The sequence below is a fragment of the Thamnophis elegans genome, chromosome 13 (assembly GCF_009769535.1).
Source record: "Thamnophis elegans isolate rThaEle1 chromosome 13, rThaEle1.pri, whole genome shotgun sequence".
Taxonomy (NCBI): domain Eukaryota; kingdom Metazoa; phylum Chordata; class Lepidosauria; order Squamata; family Colubridae; genus Thamnophis; species Thamnophis elegans.
In genome coordinates, this window is record NC_045553.1 from 5,232,236 (window position 1) to 5,254,702 (window position 22,467).

Here is a 22,467-nt window from a genome sequence, read left to right on the forward strand (position 1 = left end):
GACAGTGAGAACAATTAACCAATGGAACAGTTTGCCACAAGAAGTTATGGGTGCTTCTTCACTGGAGGTTTTTAAGAAAAGACTGGACAGCCACCTGTCTGGAATGGAATAGGGTCTCCTCCCTGGCCAGGCGGTTGAATGGTTGCAGGAACTGGGACCTAGCTAATGAAGAGAAGGACTAGGGGTGACGTGGTAGCAGTCTTCCAACATTTGAGGGGCTGCCACAAAGAAGAGGGAGCCAAGCTATTCTCCAAAGCACCTGAAAACAGGACAAGAAGCAATGGGTGGAAACAAATCAAGGAGAGAAGCAACTTAGAACTAAGGAGGAATTTCCCGACGGTGAGAATAACTAATCAGTGGAACTGCTTGCCTCCAGAAATTTGAGTGCTCCAACACTGGAAGTCTTTAAGAAGATGTTGGGTATCCATTTGTCTGAAATAGTATAGGCCCTATACTATAGGGTTTCTGTTGTGACCCAACAGGTGCTGTTGGAGCTGCCACCAGACTCCGACAGCGAGGGGCCCTCTGAGTCGGCTCTGGAGGATGTGGAGGACCCTGGGCAGGATTCCGACTCCGAGCAGAGCGCAGAGAGGCTGGTTGGCCACCAGGAGGCACCTGAGCCTTGGACCAGTGGGGAGGAGACAAGGGAGAGTGAGCTGGAGGCCAGTAGTGAGTTGTTCCTGGATGCACGCCATTGAAGAGCTACTCGGCGTCAGGAACAATTACACAATTACAGGAGGTAATTGTACTCAGCTGGTGGTCATTAGGCTCCTCTCCAGACTATAAAAAGGCTACTTGTGCAGCACATGCCCCTCTTTGCAGAAGTCAACACAGAATTGAATGTCGGAGAACTTTGTGTGAGCTTGGCAGGCTGGATTGCTGCCAAGCCTTACCTGTGTTTATTGCTGCCCAAGCTTGTCTGTGTTGGGTTGCTGTCAAGGACATGTTTGTCTGTTAATTAAATGCCGTAATTTATCTCTGACTCGGAGTGTGCTTTGGTGTGGAACGAGGGGTCAGAACAGGTTTCCTGCCTGAACAGAGGGTTGGACTAGAAGACCTCCAAGGTCCCTTCCAACTCTTGTTATTCTCTTATAGGTCACCTAAGTGACCCCACCACCACTAAATATATATGTGAATAATGTCTTGATCACCCTTGCGAAATTGGGTAGCAGGACTGGCCATGGGAAGAGGAACTAGCTATGTTTAGCCTAATGAAAAGAAGGACTAAGGGGGCGCAGTTTCCAATATCTGAGGGGCTGCCACCAAAGAAGAGGGAAATCAAACTATTCTCTAAAGCATCTGAAGGCAGGACATGAAGCAATGGGTGGAAACTAATCAAGAAGAGAACCAATGTAAAAATAAGGAGAAATGTCCTAGCAGTGAGAACAATTAACCAGTGGAATGACTTGCCTCCAGAAATTGGTGAGTGCTCCAACACTGGAGGTTTTTAAGAAGAGACTTGGACAGCCATTTGTCTGAAATGGTACAGTGTCTCCTGCTTGAGGAGGGGGTTGGACTAGAAGACCTCCAAGCTCCCTTCCAGCTCTGTGATTCTTATTATTCTGAAGCGCCCTTTCTGAGCGGGTCTCTGCTTCTTTCAGCAAAGTAAAAAAACCGAAGTGGAAAAGAACCAACGAGACACAAAACCGGACTTATTAAGCCTCATTAACGCTGTCCGCTGAGCTTTTGCAGCACTCCAAGCAGGAAAAGAATTCTGCAGTCGCCTTTCTTAAGTGCTCAGCCAACTGTTAAGCCTTTGAAACAATGACAAGCAAGTCAAACCGATCCAGGCGCTTTAGATGGACAAGTCCTTGCAACATCTTTTGACAATACCGCCATTGTTCCCGTCGTTTCCTGCCCAGCTCCAGGCTGCAGGCCTCAGTTTCTCCTCGTGGCCTCCGAGGACCGATCGGCTTACCCCGTCTTTGATTTCATGAGATCAAACGGGCAGAAACCTGTTGCAGGCTGCCAACACGCCCCAGAAACACAAATGGATTTTTTAAAAGCAGAGATCCCTTCCTTCGTGACAAAACTATGTGACTGGGCTATGCAGGAGAAATTTGGCTCCCAATCCGTTGGCTCAGTGGCGGTCGGTGATTGAAACACATAAGGGGATATCGCTCCCACCGCCTTGGGTCTGGAAGCAGTTCCAGAGGTGGAAGGCGTAGACATTTTGGCGAGGTACCGACGTTTAGTACTGTAAGGAGCCCCCAGACCGCTCCTGAGTGAAAGAGTGGAACCTCTGCTAGTTTGAACTGAGGTAACGGAATGTGAGGCAACTGGCAGTTGGAACAGAGTTCTTTTCAGGTGGGGAGGGTGAGTAGAACTCCTTAGCATCAGTGTGTGTTAATAACAGCATAGGAAATACTAATGATCTGATGGTCACTTCAAAAAATCCTTTCTTAGCGAGCACCTAGAAGCCAAGTGGAACATACATGCCAAATTTCAAGTTTCTAGGCTTTACAGTTCTGGAGATTTCGTGATGAGTGAGTGGTACTTGCCTTTTATATATATAGATATATATACACAACATATCACAAGTCAATTAGATTGCAGATAGATGCAGAAGTTTATCAATGTTGGGCCTGTTTTGCAAGGGGGAGGAAAGGTATTTCAGGTACTCCTCAACTTACGACCACAATTAATTTACATGTTTAATGTTTTTGTCTAGGTTTGTTTTGTCTTTAATTTTTTTTTCATTTGGGCTTTGTATTTTGATCATCTTTTGAATAGAATATATACATATACGTATATACATACACACACACAAATACACACACACACACACACACACACATATATATACATACATATACATAATGTAAAGGTTCCTCTCGCACATATGTGCTAGTCGTTCCCGACTCTAGGGGGCAGTGCTCATCTCCGTTCCAAAGACAAAGAGCCATCGCTGTCCGAAGACGTCTCCGTGGTCATGTGGCCGGCCTTCCCACCAAAGGTGGACCCTATTTTTCTACTTGCATTTTTTACGTGATATTGAACAGCTAGGTTGGCAGAAGCTGGGACAAGCCACGGGAGCTCACTGTTAAGCAGCGCTAGGGATTCGAACCGCCAAACTGCCGAACCTTCTGGTCGACAACCTCAGCGTCTTAGCCATTGAGCCACATATAAAAAATAAATAGCCTAATTAAAGGAATGTGGGAACCAGGGGGCTTTGATTCACGAGGAGACAGAAATACATTCTTTGGGGAGAAGAAAGGAGAAATCGGCCAAAAAAAAATTGTTTTGCTCTGCAATTGGGTGACTCACCATTTCAAAAGCTTTTTGTTCTTGTTTAAATTCCGGTCATCGTCGCCCATTAAGTCCAGGACGGCCGCCGAGGCCTGCTGTTCAAATGCGGTGCCTTCCCCTCCGACACAGAGCCTGCGAAATTGAGGAGTGGGGAATTTGTTTCATCAGTTGCCCTCTTGCAGTTTTGGAGATCCTGCATAAGACCTGTGGACTTCAACTCCCAGAATCCCCCAGCCTGCCTGCTTTAAGACCTGTGATTTCAACTCCCAGAATCCCCCAGCCAGCATGCTTTAAGACCTGTGATTTCAACTCCCAGAATCCCCCAGCCAGTATGCTTTAAGACCTGTGGACTTCAACTCCCAGAATCCCCCAGCCAGTATGCTTTAAGACCTGTGGACTTCAACTCCCAGAATCCCCCAGCCAGCATGCTTTTAAGATCTGTGGATTTCAACTCCCAGAATCCCCCAGCCAGTATGCTTTAAGACCTGTGGACTTCAACTCCCAGAATCCCCCAGGCAGCCTGCTTTAAGAACTGTGGATTTCAATTCCCAGAATCCCCCAGCCAGCATGCTTTAAGACCTGTGGACTTCAACTCCCAGAATCCCCCAGCCAGCCTGCTTTAAGACCTGTGGATTTCAATTCCCAGAACCCCCCAGCTTGCATGCTTTAAACCCTGTACATTTCAACCCCAGAATTAAAGCATGCTATCCCTGCAGCCTGAAACAGCTGATCGGGAGGCCTGACAATCAGCTGTTTGCTGAGAGGCGGCATACTGCCGGGAAGCAGAGGCAGGTTTTTTTTCCCCCTCCCCAAAAGCTACCTGCGTCTTAATACTTTGGAGTGCCTTATAGTCCGAAAAATACGTTAAGTCTTTTAAACATTTTTTTTTAAAAAGCAAAATCTGGAAAACAAGAAAGCCAGAAGCCCAAGGACTACTGTGATTCTCCATTATTCATCCCTGAAACCGAGGTTCTCTCTGCCTAGGTAGGGGGCTTGATGTGCCCACCACCACTGGCCTGGATCCTGCACCTACCCCCGCTCCGAAGCGAAATCCTTGGGTCGGTAAGGGACATAAAACTCCTCCTCCTCCTTCACTGATGGTGTCGTCTTCTTCTTCTTCACTGGTCTACTTTCTGATGGAAGACGGTTTCGTTTCTTTCCCACTACCGTGGAGAAGACATCCTGGTGGTGTGCAAGTTCAGGAGAACAAGTTAGAGAAAGTCTTGGAGAAGAGGAGGACCAGAGGTCACATGATAGCAGTCTTCCACTATCTAAGGGGCAGCCACAAAGAAGAGGGGGGGGGGGTCAACCTATGCTCCATAGCAACTGAAGCCAGGACAAGAAGCAATGGGTGGAAACTAATCCAACCTAGGACTAAGGAGGAGTTTCCTAACAGTGAGCGTCAGGCCTGCATTTATATTTCTTTTAGAATTTTGGCCTGCCACTCTTTCTCTTATTTCATTATGCTGTTTCTTTAGTATAGTCGACGGGAGGGGGGAATAGACAGGAGTAGGATTGTGGAATGTATTGTTATCATTCTTTACTAGAAGCCAAGGTCGTCCTTTGTTCTCCGCACCAGTACACCTGACCAGAAGCAGCTGGGCGGGGATGCCGGCGTGGAAGAAGAAGATTGGACCATGTGAATGGATTGTGGGTGTGGAGACAAGAGAATGAACTTTTAACTGGGTGGGATTCTGATGTAACTTCCAGAGTTGGAATCCCACAGTACGATGCCAACATGCCTGTCTTATTAAATTGGAACTTTAAGGATAGTTTTGCCTTCGACTCTAGATTCAATTCTGCATGGTATCTGGAACGCTGACAGCGAGAACAACTGATCAGTGGGACAGATCTCAACCCTCCTCTCTTTTGATGTTATGAAAAGAAGGATTAGGTGTGCATGATGGCTCTGTTCCAAGTTCTGAGAGGCTCCTACAAAGGAGAAGGTGCCCACTTATTTTCCAAAGCACCTGAGGACAGGACCCAAAAACAATGGATGGAAACTAACCAAGGAGAGGAGCAACCTGGAATGAAGGAGGAACTTCCTAAGGGTGAGGACAATTAACCAGTGGGACGACTTGCCTCCAGAAGTTGTGAGGTGCTCCATCACTGGAGATCTTCAGGAAAAAGACTGGACAGGCACTTGTCCAAAATGATATAAGGTCTCCTGAGAGACCGCCTCCTGCCAATTACCTCCCATAGACCGGTCAGATCGCACAGACTAGGCCTCCTCCGGATCCCATCTGCCAGCCAATGTCGGCTGGCGACTCCCCGGGGGAAGGGCCTTCTCTGTTGCAGCTCCAGCCCTCTGGAACGAGCTCCCCGTGGAGATCCGGACCCTTACTACTCTCCCGGCCTTCCACAAAGCCACAAAGATCTGGCTGCTCAGGCAGGCTGGGGGGGGGGGGGGGCTGTTGAAATAGCCAGCCCCACGGGAACTATGAATGTTGTGTATTTTAAATTGTTGTTTGTCTATTTGTCTATTTATCCCCTTCCTTTGTTTATTGTAAGCCGCCCGGAGTCCTTCGGGAGTGGGCGGCATACAAGACCAATAAAACTAAACTAAACTAACTCCTGCTTGAGCAGGAAGTTGGACTAGAAGACCTCTAAGGTCCCTTCCAACCCTGTCATTCTATCATTCTTTTAAATTCTGTTGAAGCCACCCTTGGCTGGCTGAGTCCCTCTGAGCAGCATCTCCATGACTAAAAGGAGCATCGGCAGAGGTGGGTTCCTACCAGTTCGCGCCAGTTCGGTAGAACCGGTTCGTCAAATCTACCGAACCGATTAGAAGAGGTTCCACCAGGAAGCAGGCCACACCTACAGAAGAGGTTCCAAAAAATTTTGAAACCCACCACTGACAGAGAGAGAGAGAAAGAGAGAGAGAGAGAGAGAGAGAGAGAGAGAAAGAAAAAGTGAGAGAGATGAAAGAAAAAAGGAACAGAAAGACAAAAGGAAGGAGAGAGAGAAAGAGAAAGAGAAAAAGAAAGAAAGGAAGAAAGAAAGAAAGAAAGAAAGAAAAGAAAAAAGAAAGAAAAAGTAGAGAGATGAAAGAAAAAAAGGAAAAAGGGACAGAGACAAAAGGAAGGAGAGAGAGAGAACAAGAGAGAGCGAGAGAGAGAAAGAAAGGAAGAAAGGAAGAAAGAAAGAAAAAGTGAGAGATGAAAGAAAAAAGGAACAGAAAGACAAAAGGAAGGAGAGAAAGAGAAAGAGAAAAAGAAAGAAAGGAAGGAAGAAAGAAAAAAAGAAAAAAGAAAGAAAAAGTAGAGAGATGAAAGAAAAAAAGGAAAAAGGGACAGAGAGACAAAAGGAAGGAGAGAGAGAGAACAAGAGAGAGCGAGAGAGAGAAAGAAAGGAAGAAAGGAAGAAAGAAAAAAGAAAAAAAGAAAGAAAACGTGAGAGATGAAAGAAAAAAAGGAAAAAGGGACAGAAAGACAAAAGGAAGGGGAGAGAGAGAGAGAGAGAGAGAGAGAGAGAGAGAGAAAACACATGGCCGGCAAGCCACTCCCACCAGGTCACATGGCTGGCAAGCCACTCCTACAAAGGAGGCCACACCCACAGAGTAGGTTCGAAAATTTTTTGAAACCCACCACTGAGCATCGGGGACTTAAAAGATGCGCGAGAGATTCTCTTCCATTGTTCTGACCTGGATGTGATCTTCAGCGTCTTCCATTGGTTCTTCCCGGGCAGCCACGCCTCGAGCTTTCACAGCTGCCAAGGACAGGCGTTCCTCCTGCTTCCGTTGGTGCCGGGCGATCGACTGCCGGTCGCGGATACGTTTCGCCCGCATGACGTCGCTGGCCAGGGTTTTGTTCGTGGCGTTGATTTCAAAGATGGTCTAAGGAAAAAGAGCAGGAGGGATGGGAAACATTACTCTGAAAATCAGGCTAGGGGGCGAAAGAGAAGAAGGAAGTAGCACTGGTTTATTAATCTATTTTGACTTGTTGACAAGAAATAATAAAGGTGTGATATGAATGAATGAATGAATGAATGAATGAATGGAATGAATGAATATTCAAAACTGATAACTGATAGTTGATAGGCAAGAGGAAGGAGGAAGGAAGGAAGAAAGAAAAAGGGACAGAAGAAAAGATGGAACTAGAAAGGAAAGAAGTGAGGGAGGAAAGGGGAAGACAGGGAAAAAGCAGAAAGACAGAGAAGGTGAAGGTAGATAGGCAGAAGGAAGGAAGAAGGAAGAAATAGGAAGGAGGGAAGGTGAAAGGATGGAAGGAGGAACAGAAGCGAAGCGGGAGAGAGAGATGGAAAGAGCAGAAAGACAGAGAAGGTAGATAGGCAAAAGAAAGGAAGCTGAAAGAATGGAAGGAAGGAGGAAGGAAGAGAAAAGGAGGAAGGGAGTGAGTGAGGAAAGAAGAGAGGATGGAAGGAGAAAGGAAGGAAGAGAGGGAAAGAGCAGAAGACGGATAAGGCGAAGGTAGATAAGCCGACGGGAAGCTGCTCCAGGCTGCAAAAATTATGGCGGATGAACAGACCAACTCTCCAAGGTGTCCAAGAACTTCAAAAGGATCATGGAAGCTGATTGTACAGTTGTAGAGATTAACCTGATTTTGCATTTAATAACCACAGCTAGACTGTTGGTGGCGCAATACTGGAAGAAGGAAGATTTGCCTACTATTCAAGAATGGACATTAAAAGTCACAAACCTTGCAGAGATGGCTAAAATATCAGCATATCTCAAGGACCACTCAAATGAGAGATATAAACTGGAGTGGAGAAGATGGATTGACTATATTCAAAATAAATACGGGACTAAGAAATTCCAGATAGCTTATGACTGAAGAAACAAGGAATGATATAATCTGTTTAGAGCTAGCCTAGCAAGGAGGAGTTAAAGCTCAAATGAAAGATGATATTAACTTTTTTTTAAGTTTATTTTAGAATGTTTTTGTTAAAGATTTATATCCTGTATTGGTTCTGGGAAGTCGGGGGGGGGAGGGGGGGTTGAGGGGGAGGGTGGGGGGGGGTTGAGGGGGAGGGGGGGGAGGGAAGTAAATATTTGTAAAAGTTTTTTTTTCAAAATTCTCAATGTAAAAAAAAAAACATGAAAGCAGAACTGGGATCTGGAGCGCAAAATCCCGGCTACACTTACCGCTTTAGAACGATACGTTTTGATGCTGTCCACGAATTTCAGCTGTGCCATCTCATCTTCCTCGAAACGCAAACCTTAAAACCGAGTGGAAAATGAAAGACGGGTCAACCGTGTTTGGTCTAGGAAGCCGAAGACGGCATTCCCACATCACGTTTGCTCCTGATTGGAGGAATTCACCGCTCACACACGCATAGGACCATAAAGTTCTTTAACCAAAGAGACTAGATTCACACAAGGCACAAAACCTTGAAGTGAGCCAAAGGATAAAAACGGGTTTCATCCAGCCCTTGAAACAGCATTCCTCAAATTTGGCCATTTTTAAGGTGGGTGGACTTCCATTCCCAGAATTCGCCAGCCAGCATATTTTTAAGATGGCTGAAGTTCAATTCCTAGAATTCCCCAGCCAGCATGTTTTAAGATGGAAGGATTTCAATTGCCAGAATTCCCCAGCCAGCCTGCTTTAAGATGGGTGGACTTTAATTCCCAGAATTCCCCAGCCAGCATTCTTTAAGACGGGTGGCCTTCAACGCCCAGAATTCCCCAGCCAGAATTCTGGGAGTTGAAGTCCGCCCATCTTAACGTGGTCAACGTTGAGGACCACTTCCTTGGGAGTGATACACAACATCCAGAAATACTCACTGAAGAGGGGATGGATCCCTACAAGGCTGAACTCCATTTCTTTCACCCTCTTGATGGATTCGGGGGAGGGACTTGGTCTGGATTTTTGGTACTGCTTCAGGGCATTGTCAGAGATACGGCGTAGGCTCTGAAGGTCAAGAGAACGCTCGTGGTCAGTCTGTAGCAAGCTCTCCTCGTCATCTAGGGTGATTTGGGGAACGCGGCCGAAAACGCCATCTGAATCTGAGGGAGAGAAGTTCCAGTATTTTCAGAAATTCAGTAAGTCAAGAGAATCGAACTGCTGGCAGTGGGCAGAATTAGCCTGCCATACTGCATTCTAACCACTGCGGAGTTCCATTGTTTTCAGAAATTCAGTAAATCAAAGAGAATCGAACTGCTGGCAGTGGGCAGAATTAGCCTGCAATACTGCATTCTAACCACTGCGGAGTTCCATTGTTTTCAGAAATTCAGTAAATCGAAGAGAATCGAACTGCTGGCAGTGGGCAGAATTAGCCTGCAATACTGCATTCTAGCCACTGCACCACCATGGCTTGTGGTCATGTCACTTTTTTCAGTGCTGTCGTGACTTCGAACGGTCACTAAATGAACAATTGTTAAGTTGAGGACCAGCTGTACTTACCTGTGGGCTTTTGATGAGGACTGGCAAAGACCAGAGGCCGACCCAGGAAGAGATGCAGGTCAAATACGTAAGGGACTTCATCGGGAGCCACAAGGGAGTAGGCTGTTCCAGTCCTCCCCGCACGGGCCACTCTGCCTATAGGGAGAAGATGAGAAGTCGAAATGGGTCGAGCGTTGAATGGGGCTTCGGAGTCCTTGATCTTTCTTGAACCTCTTGAAGTTTTTAAGAAGGTATTGGATATCCATTTGTCTGAAATGGTACAGGGTTTCCTGTCTAGGCAGGGGGTTGGACTAGAAGACCTCCAAGGTCCCTTTCAACTGTGTTAATTCTAAATTCTAAATCTTCTCTGGGTGTGATTGTTTGCTTGTAGACAATTCGTTACCGGACTAGGTAACATCATCAGAACTAAGGAGTGTCGGGTTTGCGCCCTAAAGCAGCTTGTCCTCGGTGGAGGTGTGTTCCTTGAATGACAAATTACATGTTACGCACCCGTTGAAAAGAGGCGATTAAAAAAAATAAGAAGGAAACAAAAAGAATAAAACACATCCTCTCCATCAACACAACACCTCAGTAAGCAGGGATTAACCCCAGACAAACAATCAAGCAGAAAAAAATGCCATAATTAAGAAATTATATGTCAGCCAATGAGGGCTGTTTGGAAACTGAAACTAATCTGTCTGCTGAACTGAAACTGAAACTATTCTCTCCTCTGCCTGTCTTTTGTACCTACCGTATATACTCGAGTATAGGCCGACCCGAATATAAGCCGAGGCACCTAATTTTACCACAAAAAACTGGAAAAGTTATTGACTCGAGTATAAGCCTAGGGTGGGAAATGCAGCAGCTACCGGTAAATTTCAAAAATAAAAATAGATACCAATAATGTTTTTGAATATTTATTTCAAAGAAAAACAGTAAACTAGCGGTGTATTCAATGAAATACTTCACTCACCTCATGATGCTGATGTCCCGCTGTGATGATGATGTCCCGTGCAGCCGCGGGAGCGATGTCCCGCCTCCTATGACACACGGCACAGTGATTCCTATCATTGGATCACTGTACCAGAGGAGGTGGGACATCGCTATGTGGCTGCTTGCCATAACAAGGAGGAGGTGGACATCGTTGCAGAGCGGCAGGAGGGGGAGGAAGGGGAATCGTAAGACAGCCCTGCATTACATTAGAACGTGAGGAGGGGGGATGGTGCGGTGCGCGCTGCACGGCAAACTGACACAGAGGGAGGGGAAACTCACAGGGGCACTGGGCCATTCACGAGTGTCACCCAGAGGCATGGCCCCGCCCCTTTTTCTCCTCCATTTCGGGCAAATTTTTCACTGACTCGAGTATAAGCCGAGGCGGCTTTTTTCAGCCCAAAAAGTGGGCTGAAAAACTAGGCTTATACTCGAGTATATACAGTACTTATAATCTCTCCTCTCTACCACATTGGAAGAACCACTCTTGGTATTGTATATATTACTTCCATGTATTATTATGTATATAAAGAGAAGTTACGTGTGTGTGCTTTCTGGATTTGGTTGCTGCAACAAACTCTGACATTTTTCTCCTTCTCCTCCTCCTCCTCCCTCTCCTCTCCCCAAACCCCAATCTCTTCTAGCCCTAATGATGTTCATTATTTCGGTAATGAAACATCTGCAAGAAAACCACCAAGCTCAGAGAGCACCAAGGAGCCAGAAGAGGAATTTTTGCCCCTTACAGCAGGGATCTGCGGCTCTGGAGCTGCATGTGGCTCTTATATCCCCCTGCTGCGGCTCCCTGTCGCCAGGCGGTAAAAGGAAAAAGGACATAGCGCTAGGAGGAGACTCTATGGTGGGGGAACCGGATTTCCAGTCAGCAGAGGAAATTAATGCTGCACTAGGAGGAGACTCTATGGTGGGCGAACCGGACTTCCGCTCAGCTCCAGAACTGAACGGGGGGCTTCTGGTTAGGACCTTTGTGGCTCTTTAAGGTTGTCAACCCCTGCCTTACAGCAATAAGCAGATTCATAAAAATAACCCTGGAAGGCTGCGGGCTTTTAAGAAACTCACCGACGCGGTGCAGAAAAAGCTTCGCCTTGGCGGGGAAGCTGTAGTTAATCACGTTATCCAGGAGAGGGATATCGATGCCGCGAGCGGCGAGATCGGTGACAATCAACACCGAGCACTTGCCGTGGGCAAACTTGCCGATGTTGATTTTGCGAGCCGTCTGGTCCAGAGAGCTGTAGATGTTGGTGCAGTTCACCCCTTGCATGGTTAGCAGCTGGAAGAAGAGATGCCTCCGTTCATGCCAGGGGAAAAACCAGCAAGCGGCAGGAATAGGCGAGGACTACAAATCCTCACCTTTCCCCGGGCAATGGGAGGGAAGGAGGCCTGCACGTACCTCCTTCAGGTATTCTGTGTGATGTTTGGTGGCCACAAACACAATCGTCTGGTCTTGGGGCTTAACCACCGTCCTCAGCAGATGCAAGAGAAGGGCTGGCTTGTCGTCAGCCCGCACGTGAAAAAACGAGAGCTAGGGAAAGGAAGTTAGGACATGGGATCATAAAGATGGAAGCGATGCCTCGGAGGTCTTCTAGTCTAACCCTGTGCTCAAGGCAGGACACCTTATACCATTGTTGTGGCCCACCAGTGGCCAGTGGAGCTGGTGGCAAACTCAAACATTGAGGAGGTTGGGGAAGAACATGGGCCAGTCCCAGAATCTGGGGAAGGCTCGGACGAGGGCTCTGTGTCGGAGGCAGAGAGGGGGCCAGGGCCCTCCGAACAGTTATCAGCTGCCTTCTGAGTCGGAGATCAGTGGGGCAGAAGAACAGCTGGAGCCTGTTCCCGGTGTGCGCATGCGCAGAGCTACCACAAGAACAGCTAAGGAACAAGGGCCGACTCGGGAGTAAAGGCACAGCTGGAGAGTTAATGGCCCCTCCCAGAGGGAATAAAGAGGAGCGAAAGGGGAGGGGAGTTTGCAGGAGGCCATTAGTTCAACTCATTAGGGGGAAGATCCATTCCTGACTTCTTGGCAAGGAATTGCTGCTACAGCGTGGTGTTTTGAAGATATCAGCCCGGCAGCTCTCCAAGCCTGATAAAAGTCTGTCATTGTGAAATCTTTTGAAAGGCTGTTGGCCGGGACTTTGCTGGAGAGGCATTCCCTTTAAGAGGATTTATCGCGACAAGGTGTCGGCTTCGTGCTTTTGGGAAGCCTAAGTCAGAACACCTATTCCAAGTAGTAGGTCATTATTAAGGAGCTGTTGATCATTCCTACCTTGAGTTGTTCGCTTAGCTTGGATTCCACATCCAGTCGGATTAATACCGGCTCCGTGAGACCTGAGAAGAGGGGAACAGGCTGTCAGTCACTGATGTGAGCAGGCACTACTGTCATCGTTCCAAATAGCATGCAGAATTAAATCAGAGTCCAAGGCAAAACTATCCTTAAAGTTCCAATTTAATAAATCAGACATCTTGGCATTATGCTATGGAATCCCAATACTGGAAATGACATCAGAATTCCACCCAGTTAACAGTTCATGTTCTTATCCCCACACCCACAATCCATCACATGGTCCAATCTTCTTCTTCCACGCTGGCATCCACACCCAGCTGCTTCCGTTCAGGTGTCAAAGTACGGAGACAAAGGATGACCTTGGCTTCTAGTAAAGAATGAAAACAATACATTCCACAATCTCACTCCTGTCTATTCCCCCATCTCATCAACTATACTAATGAAACAGCGTAATGAAATAAGAGAAAGTGTGGCAGGCCAAAATTCTAAAAGGAATATAATTGCAGGCCTGATAACTACAACAGAACCGTTTAGAGAAAAGGGTGGGTGAGCAAGAAAGCAGTCCTCGAATGGATCTCCTCCTTGAGTGATCCAAAGCGTCCACGAAAGAGACCTAAAACAAGACGGATTGACCACATCAGCAAGTATTTGGGGCCCCAATTGGGGCCAAAGAAAACTCAGGACCATCTGTGTTGGAAACCTGCAGAAAAAGCCTTCATCCTGTAGTGGGTGGACAATGCCTAGAATGAGGATGATGAGACTGTATATATATATCTACTTCTCTCATGTTCTCATCATATCATCATCACCACCTACTCTCTTCCATCTCCTTTACCTTTTCCAGAACCATGGACTTCTCTAAGGATGTCTCCAAAATGAAGTAATTTGTGCCTGGCCATTTGAGTCTTGAATGAGAAGTCTGGATTGATTTCTCCTAGAATCCATTTATTTGATTAACGCTCTGCCTTTTCTTCAAGTCCTTAAGATAATGCATGTAGCACTTCATCTTCATTTAACGACCCCACAATAGGTTTATTGGTTTATTGGGATTTATATGCCGCCCTTTTCCCTGAGGGGACTCAGGGCGGCTTACAACCACAGGGGAGGGGGGTGCAAGGTCAGAAACAAACAATATGTGCACAAAGAAAAAATAATAAAACACAACTTTCATTCAGCAATCACTCGGGCGGGTAATTGGAAACCTATCCCCAGGCCTGCTGGGAGAGCCAGATCTTGAGGGCTGCGCGGAAGGTCTGGATAGTGGTGAGGGTACGGATCTCCATGGGGAGCTCGTTCCACAGGGTCGGGGCAGCAACAGAAAAGGCTCTCCTCCGTGTGGTCGCCAGTCGACATTGACTGGCAGATGGGATTCGGAGGAGGCCCAGTCTGTGCGATCTAATTGGTCGATTTAGGGAGGTAATCGGCAGAAGGCGGTCTCTCAAGTACCCAGATCCACTACCATGGAGTGCTTTAAAGATGGTCATCAGTATCCTGAAGCGCACCCGGAGACCAACAGGTAGCCAGTGCAGCTCGCGGAGGACAGGTGTAACGTGGGCGAACCGCGGTGCGCCCACTATCACTCGCGCGGCTGCATTTTGGACTAGCTGTAGTCGCCGGATGCACCTCAAGGGCAACTCCACAATCCCTTGCAGGGGTGGAGTCTGGGCCACGGAATGGAGTTAGCAGAGTGTTTACTGGCCCATTGCCCTTCCTGACGCCGATGTGTAATTTTGTTCAGCAGATATATTCTCATTGTGCCCAGAGAGAGAAATATCTGCCTCTATCCACGATCGAACTCACAGCCTCCCGATTGTGAGGCGAGAGCTCCACCTCTAGGCCACGTTCTCATCGTATGCTACACAAGAATAATCTGGGAGTCTACATGTGACTCATCCCTGTCCAATTTCAAGAACCCTGTATTCATTCAAGGCACAGAATGCAGCCAAGGAGGAAGAAAACAAGATGACCTCAGCTAGTATCGAGCCAAGAAAGACTCTCGTGTCGGAAAGAATCCAACGTATCCCTCTACGTAACGTCCTGCTCTACAACCAGCCCATGAGAAACATGGACCGTCCTCTCACCGGCTTGAGCGAACTCCACGAGAAGTTTTGGCAAGGTGGCGGAGAAAAGCAACGTCTGGCGACCGTCGGGCAGCCTCGAGACAATCTCGTTCAGCTGTTCTGCAAAGCCCATCTCAAACAACCTAGCAGGGTGAGAAGAATGGGACATTAGGCGCCGACTGGCGACAGGGAGCCGCAGCAGAAGGATGAAAGAGCCACATGCGGCTCCGGAGGCGATTTGCTGACCCCCTGCCCTAGTCTTTTGAGACGGAAGGATGCCAATGCATGAGATTGGGTTTGCGGAGCTCCTCCCCAAAGATGGAGAAACCCAAGAGTCCTCTAACGGAGAGGGTTGGGAAGAATAACCAGGGGAGAACGTCTCACCTGTCTGCTTCGTCGAAAACCACGTACTCCACACTGTGCAACTTCAGTTTCATCTCGACAGCTACGTGCATCAAACGGCCGGGGGTTGCAATGATGCTGCACAGAAAGCACAAGAGCACACATTCAAGGTCCCATTCTCTGTGTCGCGTGGTTGAGGGAGAAGTGAGATGTATGGAGACAAACACACACACACACACACATTCCAATTCATTTACTTATGTAATGATTCCACTTAACCAGTGGAACGGCCTCCCTTCAGAAGTTGTGGGAGCTCCATCACCGGAGGTTTTTTTTTTAAAGAAGAAGATTGGGCAGCCATTGGTCTGGAGGGGTAGACGGCCTCCTGCCTGAGCAGGGGGTTGGACTAGAAGACCTCCGGGGTCCTTTCCAGCCCTGTGATTATACTGTGCTAAGTCTGGGCGCTCCCTCACTGGAAAGCGTCCGTTTGCAGAGACAGCAGGTTTTTTTAAACTACCCTTGCCTACATTCAGTCCTGCATCAGACACCTGACTGAGAATCCACACTTACATGTCAGGGTTCTCGTGCAAAGCGGCAAATTGGTCTTCCATCCTAGAAGGGAGAAAGAAGAAAAAGTAAAAACAATTCAGAGGCTACTTAAGGAGAGAAGTTCTCTCCCTCCCTCCCTCCCTCCCTCCCTCATCTATAGCTATCATATCTATCTATCTATTCTCACTTTCTCTCTCTTCTATCTCTATCTATCATCTATCTATCTTTATCTATTCTAGCCCTCTTTCGCTCTCTCTTCTATCTCTTTATCTACATCTATATTATCTATATCTATCTATCTATCTTTAATCTATCACTCTCACTCTCTCTATTCTATCTCTATCATCTATATCCATCCATCCATCCATCTCTATTCTATCACTCTCTCTTCTATCTCTCTATATCTATCATCTATCTCTGTCTATTCTATCACTTTCTCTCTTCTATCTCTTATATATATCTATCATCTGTATCTATCTCTATCCTATCACTCTCTCTATCTATATCTATCTATCATCTATATCTATCATTTATTTCTATCTATTCTATCACTTTCTCTCTTCTATCTCTCTCTATTCTACCTATCATCTATATTTATCTATCTCTATTCTATTACTCTCTATTCTATCTCTATCTCTATCCATCTTCTATCTATTTCTCTCTCTATTCTATCACTCTCTCTATTCTATTTCTCTCTATTCTCTCTCTCTCTCTATCATCTCTCTATCATCTCTATCTATCTCTATTCTATCACTTTCTCTCTTCTATCTCTATTCTATCATCTATATCCATCTTCTATCTATCTATCTATCTATCTATCTATCTATCTATCTATCTATCTATCTATCTATCTATCTATGTCTCTGTTCTATCACTCTCTCTATTCTATTTCTCTCTCTATTCTATTTCTCTCTCTCTCTCTCTCTCTATCTATCATCTATCTATCATCTCTATCTATCTCTATCTCTATTCTATCACTCTCTATTCTATCTCTATCATCTATATCTATCTATTATCTATCTATCTATTATCTATCTATTATCTATCTATCTATTCTATCACTCTCTATTCTCTCTCTCATCTATCTATCTATCTCTCTATTCTCTCTCATCTATCTATCTATCTATCTATCTATCTATCTATCTATCTATCTATCATCTATCTATCTATCTATCATCTATCTATCTATCTATCTATCTATCTATCTATCTATCTATCTATCTATCTATCTATCTATCTATCTATCATCTATCTATATCTCTATATCTCTATATATCTACACAGTAATGGCATTCAGCCAGTTCAGACTGGTTCAAGTGAACTGGTGGTGGCAACCTGTGGGTGGTCCCGAGCCGGCGCAGGCTCTATGCCCTCCTATTTAGCCACACTTTCTTAAGATGCGAGCATGTGTGCAAGCCGCATGCGCAAGCAAACCCCTGAAATTAAGAACAATGAAGAACAAATCGGCGAATCGCTATGCAGCGGCGTAGGCAGTATTGCTATTGCTATTAAGCATAAACACACATCTGTGTGCCTAAGCATGCAACTGACCTGTCCCCTCCGAGAATCAGTGCAGTTTTTAAACCGGTAAACCGACCCAGCTGCAGGAAAAAGAGGAGAGAGAATGCCAATAACGGAGAGTTCTAATAAAGGAGAATCTCTGTAGTTGAGAGTTGAAATAGATAACAATCATCAGTGCTAGAAGGGAAGGGAGTTTGCAGAGAGGAGAAGGGAAGGAAGTGGGGGAGGACTGTGGGGTCCTTGGTGCTCTCTGGAGCTTGGTGGTTTTCTTGTAGACGTTTCATTATACCAACTAGGTAACAACATCAGTGCTAGAGGGCCTGGGGTTTAGGAGGTGGAGGAGGACGATGACTGTAGTCCTTGGTGCTCAATGAGCTTGGTGGTTTTCTTGCAGATGTCTCATTACCCAACTAGGTAACCTCATCAGTGCTAGAAGGGAGAGGGATTTGTGGAGGAAAAAGGCAGGAGGGGGAGGAGGACTGTGGGGTCCTTGGTGCTCTCTGAGCTTGATGTGGTTTTCTTGCAGATGTTTCATGATCCAACTAGGTAACATCATTAGTGCTAGTAGGGAGTGGGGTTTGCAGAGAGGAGGAGGAGGAGGAGGATTGTGGGGTCCTTGGTGCTCTCTGAGCTTGGGACTTTTCTTGCAGACGTTTCACGACCCAACTAGGTAGCATCATCAGTGCTACAACTAATCAGGTTGAGTTCACGTCCAGTTCCAATCCTCCCTCTGGTTTTATTTTATTTTATTTTGGAAAGTTACCTCTTTGGTGAATTTAAGAGTCTGCAGAGCAAGTTCTCGCGTTGGAGACAGGACGAGCGCTCGGGCTCCCGTCTTGGCACAGCGGGCTTTCAATTTCTCCAGCATGGGAATCAGAAAACAAGCCGTTTTCCCACTTCCGGTCCTTGCCATGGCCACCACATCCTTGCCGTCCAAGATCAAAGGGATGGTCTGCAGGAGAAGGCAAACCCCAAAAGCCAACGGCCATTTTTTAAATCACAGCGTTTCCATTTCGCAACCCGGTTGAACCAAGAGAGAAGTTAACAGAATGCGGGAAGGGACCCTGGAGGTCCTCTAGTCCAACCCCTCGTTCAAGGAGGAGACCCTACACCAGGGGTGCCGAAGTGCCGAAAACAAAGCCCTTTGCATGCGTGCGTCTGGCCCGCGTTCAGGAAGGGGGGGGGGGGTTGCCCAGGCGACATACATGCCCCGAAAAAACTTACTCCCGGTTTCCGGCAAGTCTTCCGGTTACTGCTACGCCGATCAGCTGGCCGAACGGAAGATCAGCTCTTCCGGTTTCCGGAACTGCCACCCGCACAAAGGCCAGCTGATCAGCGCATGCGCATCAGAAACACGCAAGAGGGAACAGCCGACATCGCCAAGTGCCAGGCGAAATGGCTCGGCATGCCATCAGTTCGCCCCCACGGCCCTGTGCCATTCTGATTCACTTAACAATTTGACCTCACAAGGGATAGATTATTCAGAGTTTCTTCCTCCTTGAACAGAATTCAAGGAGGAAGAAACATGTTATTCTAAATTGGGGGGGGGGGGGGGTTGTCCTAACTGTGTCCTCACCTTCCTCTGGATGGGTGTGGGTATTTTGTACCCTTTCTTCATAATCCCTTTGAACACCGGATAGCCGAGACCTAGGAAGACAAAAAAACAAGGTTAGAAAAATTGACCCTGTGTCTGTTTACCTATCATGTCTGTCTTTATCTCTTTCTCTCACTCACTCTCTCTCCATCCATCTTTATCTATCTATCTATCTATCTATCTATCTATCTATCTATCTATCTATCTATCTATCTATCTATCATCTATCTATCTTTATCTATCATCTCTCTTTATCTCTATCTTTCTATTATCTATTTAATCTATTTACCTATCTCTTTCTTTATCTATCTTTCTTTCTTTCTTTACCTATCTCTCAATCTATCTTTATCTCTCTATCTCTCTATTATCTATTAATCTGTCTATTTACATATCTCTTTCTTTATCTATCTTTCTTTCTCTATCTATCTATCTTTATCTCTCTCTCTCTTTCTTTCTTTCTCTGTCACCTATCTCTCTATCTTTCTATTATGTATTAATCTGTCTATTTATCTACCTCTTTATCTATCTATCTATCTATCTATCTATCTATCATCTATCTATCTATCTAATCTGATCTCTACATTCCTTCTATCTATCTATCTATCATCTATCTCTCTCTCTCTCTATTCTATCATTCACTCTCTATTCTATTTCTCTCTCTATTCTCTCTCTCTCTATTCTATCACTCTCTATTCTATCCCTATTATCTATATCCATCATCTATCTATCTATCTATCTATCTATCTATCTATCTATCTATCTATCTATCATTATCTCTCTCTCTCTCATCTGCCCGCCTGCCTACCTATCATCCATCCATCCATCCATCCATCCATCCATCCATCCATCTATCTATGTCTCTCTATTCTATCATTCACTCTCTCTCTATTCTATTTCTCTCTCTACTCTATCACTCTCTATTCTATCCCTATTATCCATATCCATTATCTATCTATCTATCTATCTATCTATCTATCTATCTATCTATCTATCTATCTATCATCTATCTATCTATCTATCATCTATTATCTCTCTCTCTCTCTCTCTCTCTCTCTCTCTCTCTCGTCTGCCTGCCTGCCTGCCTACCTACCTATCATCTATCTATATCTATCTATCTATCTATCTATCTATCTATCTATCTATCTATCTATCTATCTTCTATTATTTCTCTCTCTCTCTCATCTGCCTGCCTGCCTATCTATCTATCATCTATCTAATTTGTTGACACTTTATTTAAAGTAAATGTGTTTATCAGTGACTGCCTGACCTCTGCAGTTGCCACAAGCTAAATAAAAAGCCATCGCTCCCCTTAAAACCTCCACTTCAGAATTTCTTAACTTACCCATGGATTGAAAACCTCCCGATTTCTTCTTTTTTTTGTTCTGGGCACGAACCATTTCCTGCGTATCGGGCTCAATATCGGAAGCACCATCAGACTTGGATAAAGCCGTTTCTGCCATCTCATAGTCCTTTATACACAAATAAGGAAAAATGGAAATTTTCAGATCTGGGCTGCTGGGACAGGCATGCTCACAGTTGTAGGCAGATGTTGTGGTCCATGGGCAACCTGTGGAGCTGGCAGCAGATTCAGACAGTGAGGAGGCTGGGGAGGAACATGGGCCAGTCCTGGAGTCTGGGGAAGGCTCGGACGAGGGCTCTGCGTCCGATGCAGAGAGGGCGACATCTGGTAGTTATGTACTGCCTCTGGAGCCTCCGGAGTCTGACATCAGTGAGGCAGAGGAACAGGAGGAGCCTGTTCCCAGTGCGGCACATGCACAGAGCTGCCAGAAGGCAAGAACAGTTAAGACAAAAGGGGTGACTCGGGAGTAAGGCTTGGAGATGATTGGCCCCTCCCATAAGACATATAAGAGGAGCAAACAGAGGTGACTCTTTGCAGGAAGCAATTTGGTTACTTCTGGTCGTTTAAACTCTGAAGCTCTGTTTTGGCCTTGCCTGAAAGGCATTATCCTGAAAGACTTTGGCAGACTTCTGTCAGACTCTTCACAGACTGGTTGTGACTCATTACGGGCTGTGAATTAACATAATTCACAGCCTTAAATAAAAAGTGGGTTTTCGTGACTAAGCATGTGATTTTTACTGTCTCAGGAAGCTTAGGTCAGAACAGCAGCTTGGGATGCAGTTCCCATGCCATGGCTGAGGATAATGGGAACTTGAGCTGCAGTTCTCATGCCATGGCTGGGGATGATGGGAAGTTGAGCTGCAGTTCCCATGCCATGGCTGGGGATGATGGGAACTTGGGACTCCGATTCCCATGCCATGGCTGGGGATGATGGGAACTTGGACTGTGATTCCCATGCCATGGATGGGGGATGATGGGAATCTGGGCTGCAATTCCCATGCCATGGCTGGGGATGATGGGAACTTGGGCTGTGATTCCCATGCCATGGATGGGAGATGATGGGAATCTGGGTTGCAGTTCCCATGCCATGGCTGGGGATGATGGGAACTTGGGACTGCGATTCCTATGCCATAGATGGGGGATGATGGGAATCTGGGCTGCGATTCCCATGCCTTGGCTGAGGATGATGGGAACGCTAGTCCAGCCCATCTTCCCATACCTGATCCTCGTCGGGCTCCCGATTTTTGCACCAACGTTGCTTTTTCCTCCTCCGACCCGAGCCGAAAGACGGAGCCATCGCGGCTGGATCCTGGCAGGGCGAAGCCACGTGCGCTAAACAGGAAGTATCACGGGGCGGGGTTTGGAGGAGAGCCGGCCTCTGATTGGTGCGTTGGTGGGCGGGTCGCGTTACGAAGTCCCGCCTGCGCGTTTGCGTACGCCGGGGATGGCTAGCCTCGTAGTCAATCCGGAGGCGGAAGGGAAAAGATGCTTCCGTAGAGAAACGAAAGCGAAAACCCGTAGAGTCGTCGCTTCTTCCGTTTTGGGAAGCACTGTCGGGTTCGCTTAGCACCTTGGCTGCATTTGAGTCCCTTTTTTGGTCAGAGTTCAGTTTTGGTATAAATATATGCAGTATGTATTTGTGCATATATGTGTTATGGGTGTGCGGACGGGTGAGTGGACGTTGGAAAGAAAGAAAGAAAGAAAGAAAGGAATGAAGGAAGGAAGGAAGGAAGGAAGGGGGAGGGAAGGAAGGAAGAAAGAAAGAAAGAAAGAAGAAAGAAAGAAAGAAAGAAATTGGGCATATACACACATGCATCACCATCATTTAGCCAGTGTCTGCCCACTGCAGGATGAAGGTCTCTCTCTCTCACACACACACACACAATCGATGTATGGATACGTATATAAATTTCTGCATATGTGTGTCCATGCATACAATATTTCTGAAACAATTTCATTATTATGCAGTATGTATATTTGCACACTATACAGTACATATGGGTAATAATTGAGCATGTAAGTTAGGGAATACAGGTTTGTAAAAAGGGTTTGTGTGTGTGCATATATTTCTGTGTTTGTGTATAAATAGATACATGATAGAGATAATGATACAAATAGAATAATAGACAAATAATGATGGATAGATAGGTAGGTAGATTAGATAG

At 46.2% G+C, this 22,467-nt stretch overlaps 1 protein-coding gene across 1 annotated transcript; it reads right to left on the reverse strand.

The window, feature by feature from the left end:
• Nucleotides 1–3,239: 3,239 nt before the first annotated feature.
• Nucleotides 3,240–21,648, reverse strand: DDX54 (DEAD-box helicase 54). Its single transcript, XM_032229890.1, has 17 exons — nt 21,522–21,648; nt 20,285–20,411; nt 18,925–18,995; nt 18,112–18,300; nt 17,379–17,428; nt 15,849–15,890; nt 15,321–15,416; nt 14,958–15,079; nt 12,859–12,920; nt 11,986–12,117; nt 11,655–11,865; nt 9,612–9,746; nt 8,993–9,214; nt 8,354–8,427; nt 6,893–7,084; nt 4,283–4,431; nt 3,240–3,381 (listed from the first exon to the last, which is right to left on the reverse strand). The coding sequence occupies exons 1-17, from the start codon at nt 21,597–21,599 to the stop codon at nt 3,264–3,266; spliced, it is 2,070 nt and encodes a 689-aa protein (XP_032085781.1). The 5' UTR covers nt 21,600–21,648; the 3' UTR covers nt 3,240–3,263.
• Nucleotides 21,649–22,467: the final 819 nt, after the last annotated feature.